General features: G+C 37.0%; 1 protein-coding gene across 1 annotated transcript in view; it reads right to left on the bottom strand.

The window, feature by feature from the left end:
- The window catches only part of LOC133536067 (collagen and calcium-binding EGF domain-containing protein 1-like), a 163,375-nt gene extending 141,250 nt beyond the window's left edge, over positions 1–22,125 (bottom strand). Inside the window, exons 1-2 of the mRNA XM_061876264.1 lie at positions 21,765–22,125; positions 19,052–19,132 (exon numbers count right to left, since the gene is read on the bottom strand). Of these exons, the coding sequence (XP_061732248.1) occupies positions 19,052–19,132; positions 21,765–21,877 (194 nt within the window). The 5' untranslated portion in view covers positions 21,878–22,125. The remainder of the gene's footprint in view (positions 1–19,051; positions 19,133–21,764) is intronic.
- Positions 22,126–22,402: the final 277 nt, after the last annotated feature.

The raw sequence follows: 22,402 nt of genomic DNA, 5'->3' as shown, positions 1-22,402 counted from the left end.
ATTACTAACTGCCACCTTGCATGATAAAAACAACAAAATGACACAAAATAATCAACAAAGTCAAAGCCCACAGTTCCCTCGCTCATGCACGAGCATGTGTGAGCGCCGCATAGATTTGTCATCAACATACTCAGATCACTCCTCTCACCAGTTATTACTAACTTCCACCTAGCATAATAAAATGAAATGACCCAAAATAATCCACAAAGTCAAAGCCCACACATTACACTCAATCATGCACAACAAGCATGTGTGAGCGCCGCATGCATTTGTCATCGACATACTCAGATCACTCCTCGCGCCAGTTATTACTAACTGCCACCTTGCATGATAAAAACAACAAAATGACACAAAATAATCAACAAAGTCAAAGCCCACAGTTCCCTCGCTCATGCACGAGCATGTGTGAGCGCCGCACATAGATTTGTCATCGACATACTCAGATCACTCCTCTCACCAGTTATTACTAACTGCCACCTTGCATAATAAAATAAGATAACACAAAATAATCCACAAAGTCAAAGCCCACACAGTTCACTTGTTCATGCACGAGCATGTGAGCGCCGCATGCTTTTGTCATCAACATACTCAGATCACTCTTCCCGCGAGTTATTACTAACTGCCACCTTACATAATAAAAATAACAAAATGACACAAAATAATCCACAAAGTCAAAGCCCACACAGTTCACTCGATCATGCATGACGAGCATGTGTGAGCGCAACATAGATTTGTCAACAACATACTCAGATCACTCCTCCCACCAGTTATTTACGATAACCTCCACATTGCTTGCATTAATAAAAACATAGAAAGCCTCAAAATAATTCATAAAGTCCATGCCCACTTGGTCAGTGAGAGCACAACACAATTGCTAATCACACCAGTTATTAACTATAATTATAACCCCCACCTTGCATAGTAAAAACAAACTGAAAAAAAAATAAAGACCATTGTCTTCCTCCCGCCAGTTATTAATGACAACCCTTTACCTTGATTGCATTATTAAAAATAATAAAGAAAGACGAAAACTAATCCACTAAGTCAATGCCTGAGGTCACTTGTTTATATAAGCAATTTGATTGCTCCTCACACCAGTTATTAACGATAATTCCAACCCCCACCTCGAATAGTACAAATGAGTAGAAAACCTCAAAATAATCAATAAAAGGAAAAATCACTGAATGCCCTCTCAACCACGAGCACATGTATGTGCGCAACATTCGCACGTCTGGAAATCAATCCGACCCCTCCTTCTACCAGTTATTATTGATAACTGCTACCTTGCTAAATAGAAATAATGAGAATGAAGTGAAAGAATTCACGAAGTCAAAACCCCCAGCTCACTCGCTCAAGCATGAGCGCAACATAGATTTGTCATCAACCTACTCAGATCACTCCTCCCGCCAGTTATTGATGAGAACCTCCACATTGTCTGCATTAATAGAAACATATAAAGACTAAAAATAACTCACAAAGTTAACGCCGGAGGTATACTTCCTCAGTGGGAGCACAACACCGATTTAATCGCTCCTCACACCAGTTAACTATATTTTAAACCTTCACATGGCATAGTCAAAACAAATTGAAGACCTAAAAATAATCCAAAAAATCAAAGACCACCGTTTCTTCTCTCAAGCCTGATAACATGAACGTGCAAGCCAACCAGTCATTAAATCAATCCAAACCTTCCTCCTACCAGTTATTAATAACTGCAACCTTGATTATCAATCAATCAATCAATGTTTATTTATATAGCCCCAAATCACAAATGTCTCAAAGGACTGCACAAATCATTACGACTACAACATCCTCGGAAGAACCCACAAAAGGGCAAGGAAAACTCACACCCAGTGGGCAGGGAGAATTCACATCCAGTGGGACGCCAGTGACAATGCTGACTATGAGAAACCTTGGAGAGGACCTCAGATGTGGGCAACCCCCCCCCCTCTAGGGGACCGAAAGCAATGGATGTCGAGCGGGTCTAACATGATACTGTGAAAGTTCAATCCATAGTGGCTCCAAGACAGCAGTGAGAGTCCCGTCCACAGGAAACCATCTCAAGCGGATCAGCAGCGTAGAGATGTCCCCAACCGATACAGGCGAGCGGTCCATCCTGGGTCCCGACGAGCGGTCCATCCTGGGTCTCGACTCTGGACAGTCAGTACTTCATCCATGGTCATCGGACCGGACCCCCTCCACAAGGGAGGGGGGGACATAGGAGAAAGAAATGAAGCGGCAGATCAACTGGTCTAAAAAGGAGGTCTATTTAAAGGCTAGAGTATACAGATGAGTTTTAAGGTGAGACTTAAATGCTTCTATTAATATAAATAAAAATAGTGACGCAAAATAATCCACATAGTCAAAGCCCAAAGTTTTCGAGGATGTGTGAGCATAACTTAGATTCGTAGATGTAATCAGATCACTCCTCCCGCCGGTTATTAATAATAACCTCCATCTTGCTTGGATTATGGAAAAACATAGAAATAAGAGAATTAATGGAGTAACTCCAAGGTAGGCGCTGTCACTCAGGTGAGTACAACATAGACGTGCGATCGCTCCACCCGCCAATTATTCATTTTAAATATAACCCCCTTCTTTAATAGTGAAAATGAGCAGAAAGTCTAAATAATAATCCACAAAACAAAAGACTACGGTACACTTGCTTGTATACAGGAGAACTTGTGCGGTGTAGCAGGTGCATCACAAAAGTAATCAATGCTCCTCTCACCAGTTAATAATGCTGACCTACACCTTTCTTATAATAGAAACAGAAAAAGACTTAAATTAGTGCACAAAGTCAAAGCCCACGGTACATTAGATTCAACTGGAAGACTTAACCTTGTGGATTAAAAACCGTGTATTGAAGCGCTAATAATCAATAATTGAGTTGATATCACTTAATGTAATAATAATCAGCGATCAAGCGTATACATACATCTTAAGATCATAATAATCAATCATTGAGCGGATATCACTTAATGTAATAATAGTCAATGATCAAGCGGATATATCTAAATATGACAAAAATCAATGATCGAGTAGATACCACGTAATATAATAATAAATGATTGAGTTGATATCACTTGACAATAATCAATGATTGAGCTGATATCATGTAATACAATAATCAATGATGAGATTGAGCGCTGCATTGAAGTGGCGATCCCGAAAGGGATAAGCGGTAGAAAATGAATGGATGATTGAGTTAATGCCACTTAATATAATAATAATCAATGAAGCAGCTGCTATCACTTAATATAATAATAATAATCAAAGATCAACCAGATATCACTTATTATAATAAATGATCGAGCTGATATTACTCAAAATGCTCAAGTTATTCTTTGTAAGGTGATCCGTATTTTTTTGTTGTTATTTTATTTAAGTTTAGGTATAGCTCGGTTGGTAGAGTGGCCGTGCCAGCAACTTGAGGGTTGCAGGTTCGATTCCCGCTTCCGCCATCCTAATCACTGCCGTTGTGTCCTTGGGCAAGACACTTTACCCAAGTGCTCCCAGTGCCACCCACACTGCTTTAAATGTAACTTAGATATTGGGTTTCACTATGTAAAGCGCTTTGAGTCACTAGAGAAAACCGCTATATAAATATAATTCACAATTCACAATACTTATAGTAAAAATCAATTATCGTGCAAATATCAGTTGATAATAATTAATGATTGAGCAAATATCAGTTAATAAAAATTAATGATTGAGCGGATATCACTTAACATAATAATCAATGATCAAGCGGATATTACTTAGTATATTAATAATCAATAATCGAGCGGATATCAGTTATTATAATAATAATCGATTATCGAGCTGATATCACATAATACAATAATAAGTGATCGAGCGGTTATTAATATAGTAATCAATAAACAAGCAGATATTACTTAATACAATACTATTGATCCAGCGGATATCCTTTAATATAATATTAATCAATGATCAAGCAGATATCACTAAATATAACAATAATCAATGATAGAGCAGATAACAGTTTATAATAATCAATGATCGAGCGGATATCACTTAATATAATAATCAACGATCGAGCGGATATCCCTTAATATAATAATAATCAATGATCAAGCAGATATCCGTAAATATAATATTCAATAATCAAGCGGATATTAATTAACATAATAATAATCAATGATCGAGTGGATATCGCTTAAAATAATCAATGATCGAGCAGATATTACTTAGTATATTAATAATCAATAGTCGAGCGGATATCAGTTAATATAATAATCAATTATCGAGCTGATATCACATAGTAGAATAATAAGTGATCGAGCGGTTATTAATATAATAATCAATGATTAAGCGGATATTACTTAATATAATACTGTTGATCCAGTGGATATCTCTTAAATATAAAATTAATCAATGATCAAGCAGATATTACTTAATATAATAATAATCAATGATAGAGGGAATATCAGTTAATAAAAATCAATGATCGAGCGGATATCCCTTGATATAATAATAATCAATGATCAAGCAGATATCCCTAAATATAATAATCAATAATCAAGCAGATATTAATTAATATAATAATAATCAATGATCGAGCGGATATCACTTAAAATAACCAAGGATTGAGCGGATATTACTTAGTATATTAAAAATCAATGATCCAGCTGATACCACCTAATGTAATAATAATCAATGATCAAGAGAATATTACTTAATAAAATACTAATCAATGATCCAGCGGATATCCCTAAATGTAATAATCGATGATCAAGCTGATACCACCTAATATAATAATAATCAATGATCGAGCTGATGTCACTTATTATAATATTCAAATATCAAACGGATATTACTTAATATAATAATAATCAATGATCGAGCGGATATCACTTAAAATAATCAATGATTGAGTGGATATTACTTAGTATATTAAAAATCAATGATCCAGCTGATACCACCTAATGTAATAATAATCAATGATCGAGCTGATATCACTTATTATACTAATGATTAAGCGGATATTGCTTAATAAAATAATAAACAAAGATTGAGCGGATATCCCTTAATATAATAATCAATGATCGAGCTGATACCACCTAATATAATGATAATCACTAATCGAGCTGATATCACTTATAATAATCAATGATCAAGCGGATATTACTTAATAAAATACTAATCAAGGATCCAGCGGATATCCCTTATTATATTAGTAATCGATCATCAAGCTGATACCACCTAATATAATAATAATCAACTGTCAGGATGATGTCACTTATCATAATAATCAATGATCAAACGGATGTTACTTAATAAAATAATAATCATTGAGCGGATATCCCTTAATATAATAATAATCAATGATCGAGTTGATACCACCTAATATAATAATAATCAATGATCGAGTTGATACCACCTAATATAATAATAATCAATGATCGAGCTGATATCCCTTATTATAATAATATAGGTTCAAGCGGATATTACTTAATACAATAAACAATCATCGAGCGGATATCCCTTAATATAATAATAATCGATGATCGAACTTATACCACCTAATATAATAGTAATAAATGATCAAGCGGATATTACTTAATATGATAATTAATGATCAAGCGGATATTACTTAATAAAATAAACAATGATCCAGCGGATATCCCCTAATATAATAATAAATTATTGAGCTGATACTACCTAAAATAATAATAATCAATGTTCAAGCGGCTATTACTAAATAATAATGAATGATCGAGCTGATACAACCCAATATAATAATAATCAATAAACAAGCTTATCCATCCATCCATCCATCATCTTCCGCTTATCCGAGGTCGGGTCGCGGGGGCAGCAGCCTAAGCAGGGAAGCCCAGACTTCCCTACCTCCAGCCACTTCGTCTAGCTCTTCCCGGGGGATCCCGAGGCGATCCCAGGCCAGCCGGGAGACATAGTCTTCCCAACGTGTCCTGGGTCTAAACGAGCTTATATCACTTATTATAATAATCAATGATCAAGGAGATATCACCTAATATAATAATAATCAATGATTAAGCGGACATTACTTAATATGATAATAATCAATGATCCAGCGGATATCCCTTATTATAATAATAATCAATGATCGAGCTGATACCATATAATATAATGATCAATAATCAAGCTGATATCACCTATTATAATAATCATTGATCGAGTTGATATCACTTCAAAGAACAATAATCATGGATTGAGCTGACACCACCTAATATAATAATAATCAATGATCAAGCGGATATTACTTAATAATAATCAATGATTGAGCTGATACAACTCAATATAATAATAATCAACGATCGAGCTTACATCACTTATTATAATAATCAATGATCAAGGAGATATCACCTAATGTAATAATAATCAATGATTAAGCGGACATTACTTAATATGATAATAATCAATGATCCAGCGGATATCCCTTATTATAATAATAATCAATGATCGAGCTGATACCATCTAATATAATAATCAATAATCCAGCTGATATCACCTATTATAATAATCAATGATCAAGCGGATATTACTTAATAAAATAAACAATCATCGAGCGGATATCCCTTAATATAATAATAATCGATGATCAAGCTTATACCACCTAATATAATAGTAATAAATGATCAAGCAGATATTACTTAATATAATAATAAATGATCAAGCGGATATTACTTAATAAAATAATCAATGATCCAGCGGATATCCCTTAATATAATAATAAATTATTGAGCTGATACTACCTAAAATAATAATAATCAATGTTCAAGCGGCTATTACTTAATAATAATGAATGATCGAGCTGATACAACACAATATTGATTATTAATATAATCAATAAACGAGCTTATATTATTTATTATAATAATCAATGATCAAGGAGATATCACCCAATATAATAATAATCAGTGATCAAGCGGCCATTACTTAAAATAGTAATAATCAATGATCCAGTGGATATCCCTTAATATAATAATAACCAATGATCGAGCTGATACCAGCTACTATAATAATAATCAAGCTGATGTTACCCATTATAATAATTATTGATCGAGTTGATATCACTTCATAGAACAATAATCAATGATCGAGCTGATATCCCTGAATATAATAATAAACAATTGAGCTGACACCACCTAATATAATGATAATCAATGATCAAGCGGATATTACTTAATAATAATCAATGATCGAGCTGATACAACCCAATATAATAATCAATGATCGAGCTTATATCACTTATTATAATAACCAATGATCAAGCAGATATCACCTAATATAATAATAATCAATGATCAAGCGGACATTACTTAATATAATAATCAATGATCAAGCTGATCTCACCTATTATAATAATCAATGATTGAGATGATATCACTTATTATAACAACCAATGATCAAGCAGATATCACCTGATATAATAATAATCAATGATCAAGCAGTCATTACTTAATATAATAATCAATGATCAAGCTGATATCACCGAGATGATATCACTTGATATAATAATAATCAATGATCGAGCTGATATCACTTAATAATAATCAATGATTGAGCTGATATCACTTAACATAATCAATGATCGAGCTGATATTTCGTAATCGTGCCCATCCTGGACATAAGATCAACAGAGCGGATCCTAAAAGTTTCCCATGCTTGACAACTCTTCATCCTCTGAGGCCAAAGTGATAAAAATAAGGAATCACATCCTCTTCTGTCAACTAAAGCTTTCCTACTAGATTGTACATCAATGCTGGGAATGAATATGAAATGATTTACAATCAAATACAACTTTATTACTTGCAATATTAAATGCAATAATATAAACTATGATCATTTTGAATGTCTTTTTGTGAACTTGTGTGTGGCAACTCTGACTTCCTGGGAATCTAGTCCAAATCCAAAGTGGGAACAAACTGTTGCTGTGTCAGCACATTTTAGAGAACGTGTATTATGTGCTATGGAGGGACGGGAGCCCGTCCATTTTCATCCATTTTCTACCGCTTATTCCATATCTCAGCTACAATCGGGCGGAAGGCAGGGTACACCCTGGACAAGTCGCCACCTCATCGCAGGGCCAACACAGATAGACAGACCACATAGAGCGTTTTCCGTTCGGGCTCCAGTACTCTGGAATGCCCTCCCGGTAACAGTTCGAGATGCTACCTCAGTAGAAGCATTTAAGTCTCATCTTAAAACTCATCTGTATACTCTAGCCTTTAAATAGACCTCCTTTTTAGACCAGTTGATCTGCCGCTTCTTTTCTTTCTCCTATGTCCCCCCCTCCCTTGTGGAGGGGGTCCGGTCCGATGACCATGGATGAAGTACTGACTGTCCAGAGTCGAGACCCAGGATGGACCGCTCGCCTGTATCGGTTGGGGACATCTCTACGCTGCTGATCCGCTTGAGATGGTTTCCTGTGGACGGGACTCTCACTGCTGTCTTGGAGCCACTATGGATTGAACTTTCACAGTATCATGTTAGACCCGCTCGACATCCATTGCTTTCGGTCCCCTAGAGGGGGGGGGTTGCCCACATCTGAGGTCCTCTCCAAGGTTTCTCATAGTCAGCATTGTCGCTGGCGTCCCACTGGATGTGAATTCTCCCTGCCCACTGGGTGTGAGTTTTCCTTGCCCTTTTGTGGGTTCTTCCGAGGATGTTGTAGTCGTAATGATTTGTGCAGTCCTTTGAGACATTTGTGATTTGGGGCTATATAAATAAACATTGATTGATTGATTCACACACTAGGGCCAATTTAGTGTTACCAATCAACCTATCCCCAGGTGCATATTTTTGGAAGTGGGAGGAAGCCGGATTACCCGGAGGGAACCCACGCATTCACGGGGAGAACATGCAAACTCCACACAGAAAGATCCCCAGCCTGGATTTGAACCCAGGACTGCAGGAACTTCGTATTGTGAGGCAGACGCACTAACCCCTCTGCCACCGTGAAGCTCTATATATATGTAGGTGAGCACTGTTCGAAATAGATTCTAATGATGTGTCAACCTAGGACATGGATTGTGTGTGCTCCTTCGACGCAGAGGGAATATGGGACAAGCCAGGCGTGAATTAAGGTACGTGATGTTTTATTGGGATTCTAAATACAAAAATAAACAAACCAAGGGCGCTCACAAAGAGGTATAAAACTTGGCTACAAAAATACAATCAGGAAAACAAAACAACTGCTCGATGGCCTGAAAGACAACGAACTAACTTAAACTTGCACTGTGGCAAAACTATGAATAACTAACACAAAAAAAACAACTTACTGTGACAGGTACAAGGGGCATGGATTGCAAGGTAATTGAGGGTGCGTGAAAGCATGAAGCAGAATGCAAATAGCAAAGTTCCCAGGACGAGGACAGAAACAGAATTATATAAATAGCAGCTATGATGATTAGAAACAGGTGTGGTACTGAGGGCTGGGCGTGACTTGGAGACCAGGTGGAAACTAATGGGTTACTGTGGAAAAACAAAACCAGCAAGTGTAAAACGGGAAACAAGAGTCCAAAAACAAAAACATAACATGACAAAACAAGATCCATAGGTGTGACATGATGAATGATTGACAGTTAAGATGATCAATGACTACATCTAGTTGGACAGATGTGTCACTCTACCAACCGGGCGGAATAGCTCGGTTGGTAGAGCGGCCGTGCCAGCAACTTGAGGGTTGCAGGTTCGATTCCCGCTTCCCCCATCTTAGTCACTGCCGTTGTGTCCTTGGGCAAGACACTTTACCCACCTGCTCCCAGTGCCACCCACACTGGTTTAAAAATGTAACTTAGATATTGGGTTTCACTATGTAAAGCGCTTTGAGTCGCTAGAGAAAAGCGCTATATAAATATAATTCACTAATTCACTAATTCACTTTGCTGGTTGTAATGTAATGATTGATTTGTGTCGACCAACCAAATAACTTCCAAATAAATTCCCGCTTTTCCCTGGAATTCCCTTTTTTTTTCCTGAATTTCCCATTGAAATGAATGGGACATCTTTCAGAGATCCACAACTTCCACATGTTTCATCTGATTCAAACTGTTCCAACTTCAAAATATTCAGCCCGTTCAAGAATTGTGTGCATTACTTCAACAATTCTGAAAAAAAAATAATTCCTGGATTTCCCATCATTTCTTTATTTTTGCATTTTCAACATTCAAAATTCCCACATTTTTCAACCCATTCTACCTTCAACACATTCCACCATTCTGGATATTCAAAGTACCATTTTTCCACATTAAACACATTTTCAAGACTTCCCGTTTTTAGGTAACTTACATACTTGCCAAACCTCCCGGAGACTCCCGAAATTCAGCGCCTCTCCCAAAAAACCTCCCGGGACAAATTTTCTACCGAAAATCTCCCGAAATTCAGGCGGAGCTGGAGGCCACGCCCCCTCCAGCTCCATGCCGACCTGAGTGAGGACAGCCTGTTTTCACGTCCGCTTTCCCACAATATAAACAGCGTGTCTGCCCAATGACGTTATAACTGTAGAATGATCAAGGGTGAGTTCTTGGTTTCTTATGTGGGTTTATTGTTAGGCAGTTTCATTAACGTCCTCCCAGCCCGGTAACAACACACAACAACAGCAGTCACGTTTTCGTCTACCGTAAAGCAGTTTGTCTGCCATAGACAGCAATGTTGTGACACTCTTAAACAGGACAATAATGCCATCTACTGTACATGAATATATGACAATAATATTTACAGCTTTTAGAGAGTGCAGTGCACAACTGCGCACACAACAAGGAGACGAAGCAGAAGAACGAGGAAGATACAGCCGTGGCGACGCCGACGACGAGTAAGATGAAGAAATACGCTTGTAAGTTCCAAGTCGCAGCTGCGATTGGACCTGGATAGCCTCCGGAAAGAAGTAGTGGACTACCGAGTGCTTGGCAGTGCAGATCTTCCTCAGGAAGCAAAGATGGACCGGTTTTGGGCCATTTTAGGGAGAGATAGAAGATTTCGAGACTCTAGTGCATTTGATGAAAGCACTTTCCTGTGTGCCACACAGCAATGCATCATCAGAGAGGGTGTTCAGCATGGTTAAAAAAATTGTGACAGAAAATAAAACAAGGATGGACGATTCAACCCTTAACTCAACAATGAGTAGATGAGTGTTGTGTGTGTATATGTGTAAATAAATGAACACTGAAGTTGAAGTATTTATTTTATGTACATTGTATTATATATTGTAAATATATATTGTATATGTATAGGGGTGGGACCTAATAAGTTTACTTCTTCCCACTCCCTTTTGAGCCAATCTTGACATCTACAAAAGATTAGTCACATGTAATGTTTTCAATGTAGGTGTAAAAATAATGTATTTATATATTTCTTTTGTATTTTATGTCATTCTCTTGTTTTGTTTGCGTGGCTCAAAATAAACCATTCATTCATGTACATATATATATATATATATATATATATATATATTAGGGCTGTGAATCTTTTGGTGTCCCACGATTCGATTCAATATTGATTCTTGGGGTCACGATTCGATAATATATCGATTTTTTCGATTCGATTTTATTCTCGATTCAAAAACTATATTTTTCCGACTCAAAACGATTCTGTATTCATTCAATACATAGGATTTCAGCAGGATCTACCCCAGTCTGCTGACATGCTAGCAGAGTAGTTGATTTTTTTTTTTAAAAAGCTTTTATAATTGTAAAGGACAACATTTTATCAACTGATTGCAATAATGTAAAAAATATTTAACTATTAAACAAACCAACAATATGACATATTCTATCTTTGTGAAAACATTGGACACAGTGTGTTGTCAAGCTTATGAGATGTGATGCAAGTGTAAGCCACTGTGACACTAATGTTTTTTTATTATTTTTATAAATGTCTAATGATAATGTCAATGAGGGATTTTTAATCACAGCTATGCTGAAATTATAACTAATATTGATACTGTTGTTGATAATAATCATTTTTGTTTCACTACTTTTGGTTTGTTCTGTGTGGTGTTTGTGTCTCCTCTCAATTGCTCTGTTTATTGCAGTTCTGAGTGTTGCTGGGTCAGGTTCGGTTTTGGAATTGGATTGCATTGTTATGGTATTGTGTGGTTTTAGATTGATAAAAAAAAGACGTTTTTTTTTTTTTTAATCGATTTTTTAAAAATGAGAATCGATTCTGTATCGCACAACGCATTCGATTCGATTCGTATTCGAATCGATTTTTTCCAACACCTCTAATATATATATATATATATATATATATATATATAGCTAGAATTCACTGAAAGTCAAGTATTTCTTCTATATATATATATATATATATATATGAAATACTTGACTTGGAGAATTCTAGCTGTAAATATACTCCTCCCCTCTTAACCACGCCCCCAACCACGCCCCCTGCCTCACTCCCGACCACACCTCCCAAAATCAGAGGTCTCAAGGTTGACAAGTATGGTAACCTATTTCCAGCCTTAAGTTAGACTACTCCTTTCACATTTTTCAACCCATTTCAACCGTTCCGTCTAAACACTCATATTTAGGACAAAAATCAAGTTGGTTAAGAAAAAAAAATTCAGCTTTTCCCGAAATTCCAGGAATTTCTTTATTAAAAACTGTTACTAATTCAACATTTCTTGCCCGATTTAAACAATTCCAACACCAACCATTTCAGCTCATTCAGGACATGCATGCTCCTAGTCATGCTCAAAAAAATCCCGCTTTTCCCAAAATTCCCAATTTTTCAGGAAGTTCCCATTAAAATGAATGGGACTTCCTGTGCACTCAAGATGTGACTTTAAGGTTTTACTACTTATGTATAAAATACTACACGGTCCTATCTTGCCGATTGTATTGTACCATATGTCCCGGCAAGAAATCTGCGTTCAAAGGACTCCGGCTTATTAGTGATTCCCAAAGCCCAAAAAAAGTCTGCGAGCTATAGAGCATTTTCCGTTCGGGCTCCAGTACTCTGGAATGCCCTCCCGGTAACAGTTCGAGATGCCACCTCAGTAGAAGCATTTAAGTCTCACCTTAAAACTCATTTGTATACTCTAGCCTTTAAATAGACTCCCTTTTTAGACCAGTTGATCTGCCGTTTCTTTTCTTTTTCTTCTATGTCCCACTCTCCTTTGTGGAGGGGTCCGGTCCGATCCGGTGGCCATGTACTGCTTGCCTGTGTATCGGCTGGGGACATCTCTGCGATGCTGATCCGCCTCCGCTTGGGATGGTTTCCTGCTGGCTCCGCTGTGAACGGGACTCTCGCTGCTGTGTTGGATCCGCTTTGGACTGGACTCTCGCGACTGTGTTGGATCCATTATGGATTGAACTTTCACAGTATCATGTTAGACCCGCTCGACATCCATTGCTTTCCTCCTCTCCAAGGTTCTCATAGTCATCATTGTCACCAATGTCCCACTGGGTGTGAGTTTTCCTTGCCCTTATGTGGGCCTACCGAGGATGTCGTAGTGGTTTGTGCAGCCCTTTGAGACACTAGTGATTTAGGGCTATATAAGTAAACATTGATTGATTGACTTTCTTTTAAGTTGCACAATTCCCCATTTTTTTTCAATCTATTCAAACCATTCCAATATTAACACGTTACGCTCATCCTGGACATTCAAACTAACACTTTTCCAAGTTCCAAACCAAATTTCGATTTTCCTGGAAATTGTAACGCTTCAGCATTCAAACCATTCCAACATTCAAACATTTCAGCATTTAAACAATTTAAACATTTAAGCTATTTCTACATTCTTCCTACCTTCCATTAGCATTTCAACATTCAAACCATTGTCACATTCAAACTATTCTTACATTCATCCTACAATCATGTCAGCATTTCACTTCAACGTCAGCATTGCAGCATTCACACACAATTCCCTCAGGAATTTCTTCTTCTTGTTGCATAGTAATGTTTGATTTCTGTTCACAGGCCAATGACTTGATGAACCTGAAAAGACAGTCAAGCTAATCAATGTGCAGAATGTACTGACTGACATGTAAACTGCTCAGTGACCTAAACCTGAAAAGAAAATGTGTAGGGTTGGCATCTAGACTGACCAATGACTGTATGATATAAGAAAGGCAAAACAACCAAATTTCTTTGCTGTTTGTACATTGATTATTTTGTGTCGACCGACCAATGATTTAATGGTGCTGAAGAAACAGTCAAGCAAATCAGTGTGCAATCGACCACTCAAAGTGAGAAAGATATGCCAAATAATCACTTTTGTGTAGACCGACCAATAACTTAATGAACGTGAAAAAACAGTCCAGCTTATCAATAAGCAAAACAATGACAGCATAAAGAAGACCATCATTGTGCTGTAGTACACCTGATTGATATGCAGACCGTAGACTGACCAATGACTTAAGCAGAATATGGACACTACAACCAACCTCTGTGCTGACTGTACACTAATAAGTGATAATGGAGCGGAAAAGAAAATGTGTAGAGTACAACAATTGACATCTAGACTGACCAATGACTGCATAATGTAGGAAAAACATTAAATCAAAAATTATGATTGATTTGTGTCTACCAACCAATGACTTAAAAAAGACAATTTATAGAATATGATGACTGACATGTCGACTGACCAATGACTGCACAATGTAGGGAAGACATAACCAATACCCTTGCTGATTGTACACTAATGATTAATATGTGTTGACATGCCCATGACTTAATGAACTTGAAAAGACAATGTATAGAATATAATCATTGGTATGTCGACTGACCAATGACTGCACAATGTACGGAAGACATAATCAATCCCTTTGCTGGTTGTACATGCATGATTAGTTTGTGCCTACCGATCAATGAGTTAATGAACCTGAAAAGAAAATGTGTAGAATATAATGATTGTCATAGAGACTGACCAATGACTGCATAATGTAGGGAATACATAACCAATCCCTTTGCTGGTTGTACATTAATGATTGATTTGTGTCTACCAATCAATGACTTAAAGAACCCAAAAAGACAATATGTATAATATAATGATTGGCATGTAGACTGACCAATGACTGCATAATGTAGGGAATACATAACCAATCCCTTTGCTGGTTGTACATTAATGATTGATTTGTCTCCACCGAACATGGACTCAATGAACCTGAAAAGACAGTGTGTAGAATACAATGATTGGCATGTAGACTGATCAATGACTGGATAATGTAGAGAATACATAACCAATCCTTTTGCTGGTTGTACATTAATGATTGATTTGTGTCCACCAACTATGGACTCAATGAACATGAAAAGACTGTGTGTAGAATACAATGATTGGCATGTAGACTGACCAAGGACTGAATATTGTAGGGAATACATAACCAATCCCTTTGCTGGTTGTACATTAATGATTGTTTTGTGTCTACCAATCAATGACTTAATGAACCCGAAAAGACAATATGTAGATTATGATTGGCAGGTAGACTGACCAATGTCTTCATAATGTAGGGAATACATAACCAATCCCTTTGCTGGTTGCACATTAATGATTTGTGTCGACCAACTCTGGACTTAATGGAGCTGAAGAGACACTCCAGCTAATCAATGTGCAATGCGATTGACGTGTAGACTGATCAATGACGGCCCAAAGTGGGAAACATAAGCCAAACAAATACTCTGCTGATTGTACATTGATTGATTTGTGTTGATTGATCAATGACCCTAATGAACATGATTTCACAGTCCAGTTTATCAATGTGCAAAACATATTTGACCGATCAATGACTGCTTTAAAGCAGAAGACATACCGACCAATCATAGTGCAGGAGTACACATGGTTGACATGTAGACTGATCAATGACTGCATAAAGCAGAAGACACACCGACCAATCAACTGTGCAGAAGTACACATGGTTGACATGTAGACTGATCAATGACTGCACAAAGCAGGGAAGACATAACCAATCCCTTTGCTGGTTGTACATTAATGATTGATTTGTGTAGATTGACCAATGACTGCAATGAACGTGAACAGACAGTCCAGTTTATCAAAGTGCAAAACATTTGACCGATCAATGACTGCACAATGCAGAAGACATACCAACCAATCACTGTGGAGTATACCACATGGTTGACATGTAGATTGACCAATGACTGCAAAAAACAAGGAAGACATATCCAATCCCTTTGCTGGTTGTACATTAATGATTGATCAATTACCCTAATGAACGTGATTAGACAGTCCAGTTTATCAAAGTGCAAAACATATTTGACCGATCAATGACTGCCTTAAAGCAGAAAACATACCGACCAATCAACTGTGTAGTAGTACACATGGTTGACATGTAGACTGATCAATGACTGCAGGAAGCAGGGAAGACATAACCAATCCCTTTGCTGGTTGTACATTAATGATTGATTTGTGTAGATTGACCAATGACCGCAATGAACGTGATTAGACAGTCCAGTTTATCAAAGTGCAAAACATATTTGACCGATCAATGACTGCTTTAAAGCAGAAGACATACCGACCAATCATAGTGCAGTAGTACACATGAGTGACATGTAGACTGATCAATGACTGCATAAAGCAGAAGACACACCGACCAATCAACTGTGCAGAAGTACACATGGTTGACATGTAGACTGATCAATGACTGCACAAAGCAGGGAAGACATAACCAATCCCTTTGCTGGTTGTACATTAATGATTGATTTGTGTAGATTGACCAATGACTGCAATGAACGTGAACAGACAGTCCAGTTTATCAAAGTGCAAAACATTTGACCGATCAATGACTGCACAAAGCAGAAGACATACCAACCAATCACTGTGGAGTATACCACATGGTTGACATGTAGATTGACCAATGACTGCAAAAAACAAGGAAGACATAACCAATCCCTTTGCTGGTTGTACATTAATGATTGATCAATTACCCTAATGAACGTGATTAGACAGTCCAGTTTATCAAAGTGCAAAACATATTTGACCGATCAATGACTGCCTTAAAGCAGAAAACATACCGACCAATCAACTGTGTAGTAGTACACATGGTTGACATGTAGACTGATCAATGACTGCAGGAAGCAGGGAAGACATAACCAATCCCTTTGCTGGTTGTACATTAATGATTGATTTGTGTAGATTGACCAATGACCGCAATGAACGTGATTAGACAGTCCAGTTTATCAAAGTGCAAAACATATTTGACCGATCAATGACTGCCTTAAAGCAGAAGACATACCGCCTAATCAACTGTCCAGTAGTACACATGGTTGACGTGTATGTAGACTGATCAATTACTGCATAAAGCAGAAGACATACAGACCAATAACAGTTCAGTAGTACACATGGTTGACATGTAGACTAATCAATGACTGCCTTAAAGCAGAAGACATACCGACCAATCATAGTGCAGTATTACGCATGGTTGACATGTAGACTGATCAATGACTGCACAAAGCAGGGATGACATAACCAATCCTGTTGCTGGTTGTACATTAATGATTGATTTGTGTAGATTGACAGATGACCGTAACGAATGTGATGAGACAGTCCAGTTTATCAAAGTGCAAAACATATTTGACCGATCAATGACTGCCTTAAAGCAGAAGACATAACGACCAATGACAGTGCAGTACTACTCATGGTTGATGTGTAGACTGATCAATGACTGCATAACGCAGAAGACATACAGACCAATCACAGAGCAGTAGTACACATGGTTGACATGTAGACTGATCAATGACTGCAGGAAGCAGGGAAGATATAACCTATCCCTTTGATGGTTGTACATTAATAATTGATTTGTGTCAATTGACCAATGACCGCAATGAACGTGATTAGACAGTCCAGTTTATTAAAGTGCAAAACATATTTGACCGATCAATGACTGCCTTAAAGCAGAAGACATAACGACCAATGACAGTGCAGTACTACTCATGGTTGATGTGTAGACCGATCAATGACTGCATAATGCAGAAGACATACCGACCAATCACTGTGCAATAGTACACATGGTTGACATGTAGACTGATCAATGACTGCAGGAAGCAGGGAAGATATAACCTATCCCTTTGATGGTTGTACATTAATAATTGATTTGTGTCAATTGACCAATGACCGCAATGAACGTGATTAGACAGTCCAGTTTATTAAAGTGCAAAACATATTTGACCGATCAATGACTGCCTTAAAGCAGAAGACATAACGACCAATGACAGTGCAGTACTACTCATGGTTGATGTGTAGACCGATCAATGACTGCATAATGCAGAAGACATACCGACCAATCACTGTGCAATAGTACACATGGTTGACATGTAGACTGATCAATGACTGCAGGAAGCAGGGAAGACATAACCAATCCCTTTGCTGGTTGTACATTAATAATTGATTTGTGTCGATTGACCAATGACTGCAATGAACGCGATCAGACAGTCCAGTTTATCAAAGTGCAAAACATATTTGACCGATCAATGACTGCCTTAAAGCAGAAGACATAACGACCAATGACAGTGCAGCACTACTCATGGTTGATGTGTAGACCAATCAATGACTGCATAATGCAGAAGACATACCGACCAATCACTGTGCAATAGTACACATGGTTGACATGTAGACTGATCAATGACTGCAGGAAGCAGGGAAGACATAACCAATCCCTTTGCTGGTTGTACATTAATAATTGATTTGTGTCGATTGACCAATGACTGCAATGAACGCGATCAGACAGTCCAGTTTATCAAAGTGCAAAACATATTTGACCGATCAATGACTGCCTTAAAGCAGAAGACATAACGACCAATGACAGTGCAGTACTACTCATGGTTGATGTGTAGACTGATCAATGACTGCATAACGCAGAAGAGATACAGACCAATCACTATGCAATAGTACACATGTTTGACATGTAGACTGATCAATGACTGCATAAAGAAGACATCCCGACCAATCACAGTGCAGTACACATGACTGATATATAGACGAACCAATGACTTAAGCAGAAATGGGACATTACAACCGATCCCTGTGCTAAAGGACTTGACAGGTAGACTGACCAATGACCAATGACAGTACAGTAGGTAATGACCGACTCACCTGAGGCAGGTGCTGTTCTTGCCTCCAGCTCGGATGCAGGGATACTCCACAGTTAGGATCTTATTGTCGGGACATTCAGCTCTGAGGAAACGACAAAAAGAAAAAAATGGTCGGCTCTTTTGTTATGTTTTTTGCATGGGTTTTGATGCATGGTGTTGATTTTGGAGAAATTATTTGCATATGAAAGCAGCAGGATGTCAAGTCGGGATGTTTTGGGGATTGTTTTGGACATCGAAACAGTAATTTGATGGCTGCCCTGATTGATCGGGACAAGGGAAACAAAAGAGAAAGTAAGAACATATTGACATGTGCCAGCATCCTTCAAAAATCAATTTCTCCACCCTTTGATGAAGTACTCCACGAGTACAACATGTTGCAGCTGGTTCTGATATTCCAGCAAAAACTGTCAGTTTGCATTCAAACATGTGTACATACTTATTTATGAATTAATATATATTGTTTTATCAACAGACATTTTACCGTATTTACTCAATATTTAAGACTTGATTTTGGTCAAATCAATTGGCTCCAATAATAGAAATAGCTCTTATTGTCACTTTGCATGTCAACATTAGTTCATTTATGGATTTTTAAAACGATGTATTTTGAACAAAGTGAGCCCCCAAAGAGGTTTTAGAAGAACATCTACACTGACTGTAAGTACGTTCATATTAAGCTTTGTTTTTTTAAACAGATGTTTTTTTCTTGAATAACAGTTTAGAATGTAAAAAGTCAACAATTTTATTTTCCATTTACATGACATGTATTGTATAATTTTGTAAACAATTAAGGCAACAATAGGGGGATGGGGGGGGGGGGGGTTTGGGCACCTAACAATTTAATTTGATTCCAGTTGTAGGCTAGAAAAGCTCCTTCTGTTTACATGGAGAAAGCCTAAAAACTTAATTTTAAAATGTTTTTATTCCTATAAAAAAAAAAAAAAAGAGTGTGTGTATGTTTGTATATATATATACACACACACATACATACATACATACATACATACATACATACATATATATATATATATATATATATATATATATATATATATATATATATATATATATATATATATATATATATATATATATATATGACACACACAAACATTTAGATACATACATATATATATATATATATATATATATATGTTTGTGTGTGTCATATATATATATATACAAATAATTATATATGTTTATATATACATACGGTATATGTATATACACGCATATATACACATACATACATGCACATTATATATACACACACACATATTTATCTCACACACACACATACATATATACATACACATATATACATACACATATATACATATATATATATATATATATATATATATATATATATATATATATGTGTTGGCCCTGCGATGAGGTGGCGACTTGTCCAGGGTGTACCCCGCCTCCCGCCCGATTGTAGCTGAGATAGGCGCCAGCCCCCCCCGCGACCCCAAAAGGGAATAAGCGGTAGAAAATGGATGGGATGGATATATATATATATATATATATATATATATATATATATATATATATATATATATATATAATATGGGTGTGTGTATATATGTATATACATATATCCATCCAATTCCTACCGCTTATTCACTTTGGGGGCGGAGGGGCACTGGTGTATGTATGTATATATATATATATATATATATATATATATATATATATAAATATACACATGTATATGCACGTATACATATATATATATATATATATACATACATACATATATACATACACACATATACATATATATACACACACACACATATTTATTCGTATATATACACATATATGTATATATACACATATATACACATACATACATACATACATACATACATACATGCACATTATATACACACACACAATTTTTGATTTGATTTCTAATATTAATCGATTTAGAATCAAGATTCTTATGTGAATCCAATTTTTCTGCACCCCAAATAAAATGGATTGTGTAAAGTAGGTAATTAGAAAAAAATACAATAAGCTGACAAATAAACATATCAAACCAAAAAAAAATGTGTTAAAATAACACTTGAATGACAGTCAAGAATGTTAAAAAAGTCAACAGTTTGACCCTGGAACAGATAAGAATCAGGAGTTGGATGTGAATCGATTTGTTGTGCACCCCAAACAACAATATGGAGTTTGTAAAATAGTTTTTTTTTTTTTTTTAATAAGCTGACAATTAAACATACTAAGGCCAATAATGTATCAAAATAACATGTACTCCGCAGGGAATTTAATATTAAAAACAGAGGGCAGGGTTTTTGTTTTGTTTTTAAACTTGAATAACCCTTAAGAATGTACAAGTCAACAGTTTGACCCTGAAACAGATTATTTAACTTTTACATTATATTTGTATGGTGAGAAAATCCAGTTGATAATGAAAATACAAGTCTACTCTTAACATGGTTTTAGTTTGGACTGGTGCATTATACCCAGAACTGTTTCTGATATTTAATTAACTCCACACCAGGGTCAAAACATTCAAAACCGCTCTCAGTTTGAAACATTTGGTTAAAATGTGCACTGCAGCTGAATTAATGATTAAGTAAAGAATGTTAACATTCCTTTAAAAATGACTTTGTCACTGCCTATGTTGGAGACTGGAACAGATGATTTCATGGTGACATACTTTCTGTCCAGGACATAAGAATGCAAGATGGACCTACTGTGAGGTGTCCAGTGCGTGCGTGGTCCTGATGGAGCTGGCCCCAGAGTCCCACATGAAAGGGGCACACATGGCGCAGAAAACTAACAGAGTCCCACCATGAACGCGACCCATGTCCGACCGCCACAGATGCTCCTGCTTCGCGTCCTCACGCCCGCGCCGTCCTCATGGGTCTGCATGCGAGTCCTCCACGGCCAGCTGTGGTCCTGGTCTGCCGGGGACCCTGCACAAGTGGCAGCACTGAGGCAGAGCTGGATGACTTGGGCTTTTTTTTTTTTAACAACTCCGAGTGTGCAGCCTCTAATCCCCCCTCTGGATTTACATTCCTGCCTCCCCCCCATTTGAAGGAAGACAGCAAGTGAGCAACACACTGACCGAGACTCCTTCTGCATACTGACAACTAACAAGCTAATGAACATCAGCTGACCATATTTGGATTGATGGCCTTTTTAACTCCCAACTCCAGAAATCACTGGAGCCAACCTTCAGACACTTTATTAGACACTTCCAGTCCAAATAGTCCAACAAACAAACACATTCGGCCAGGTTCATCTGGGAAAAAGTGGTATCGAGGAAACTGACTGACATGTTGTCGACTGAACAATGACTGCTTTGGTGGGGACAAAAACAGCAAAATTG

Source organism: Nerophis ophidion, linkage group LG02, assembly GCF_033978795.1.
Source record: "Nerophis ophidion isolate RoL-2023_Sa linkage group LG02, RoL_Noph_v1.0, whole genome shotgun sequence".
Lineage (NCBI taxonomy): Eukaryota > Metazoa > Chordata > Actinopteri > Syngnathiformes > Syngnathidae > Nerophis > Nerophis ophidion.
This window is presented reverse-complemented; position numbering and strand designations above follow the sequence as displayed.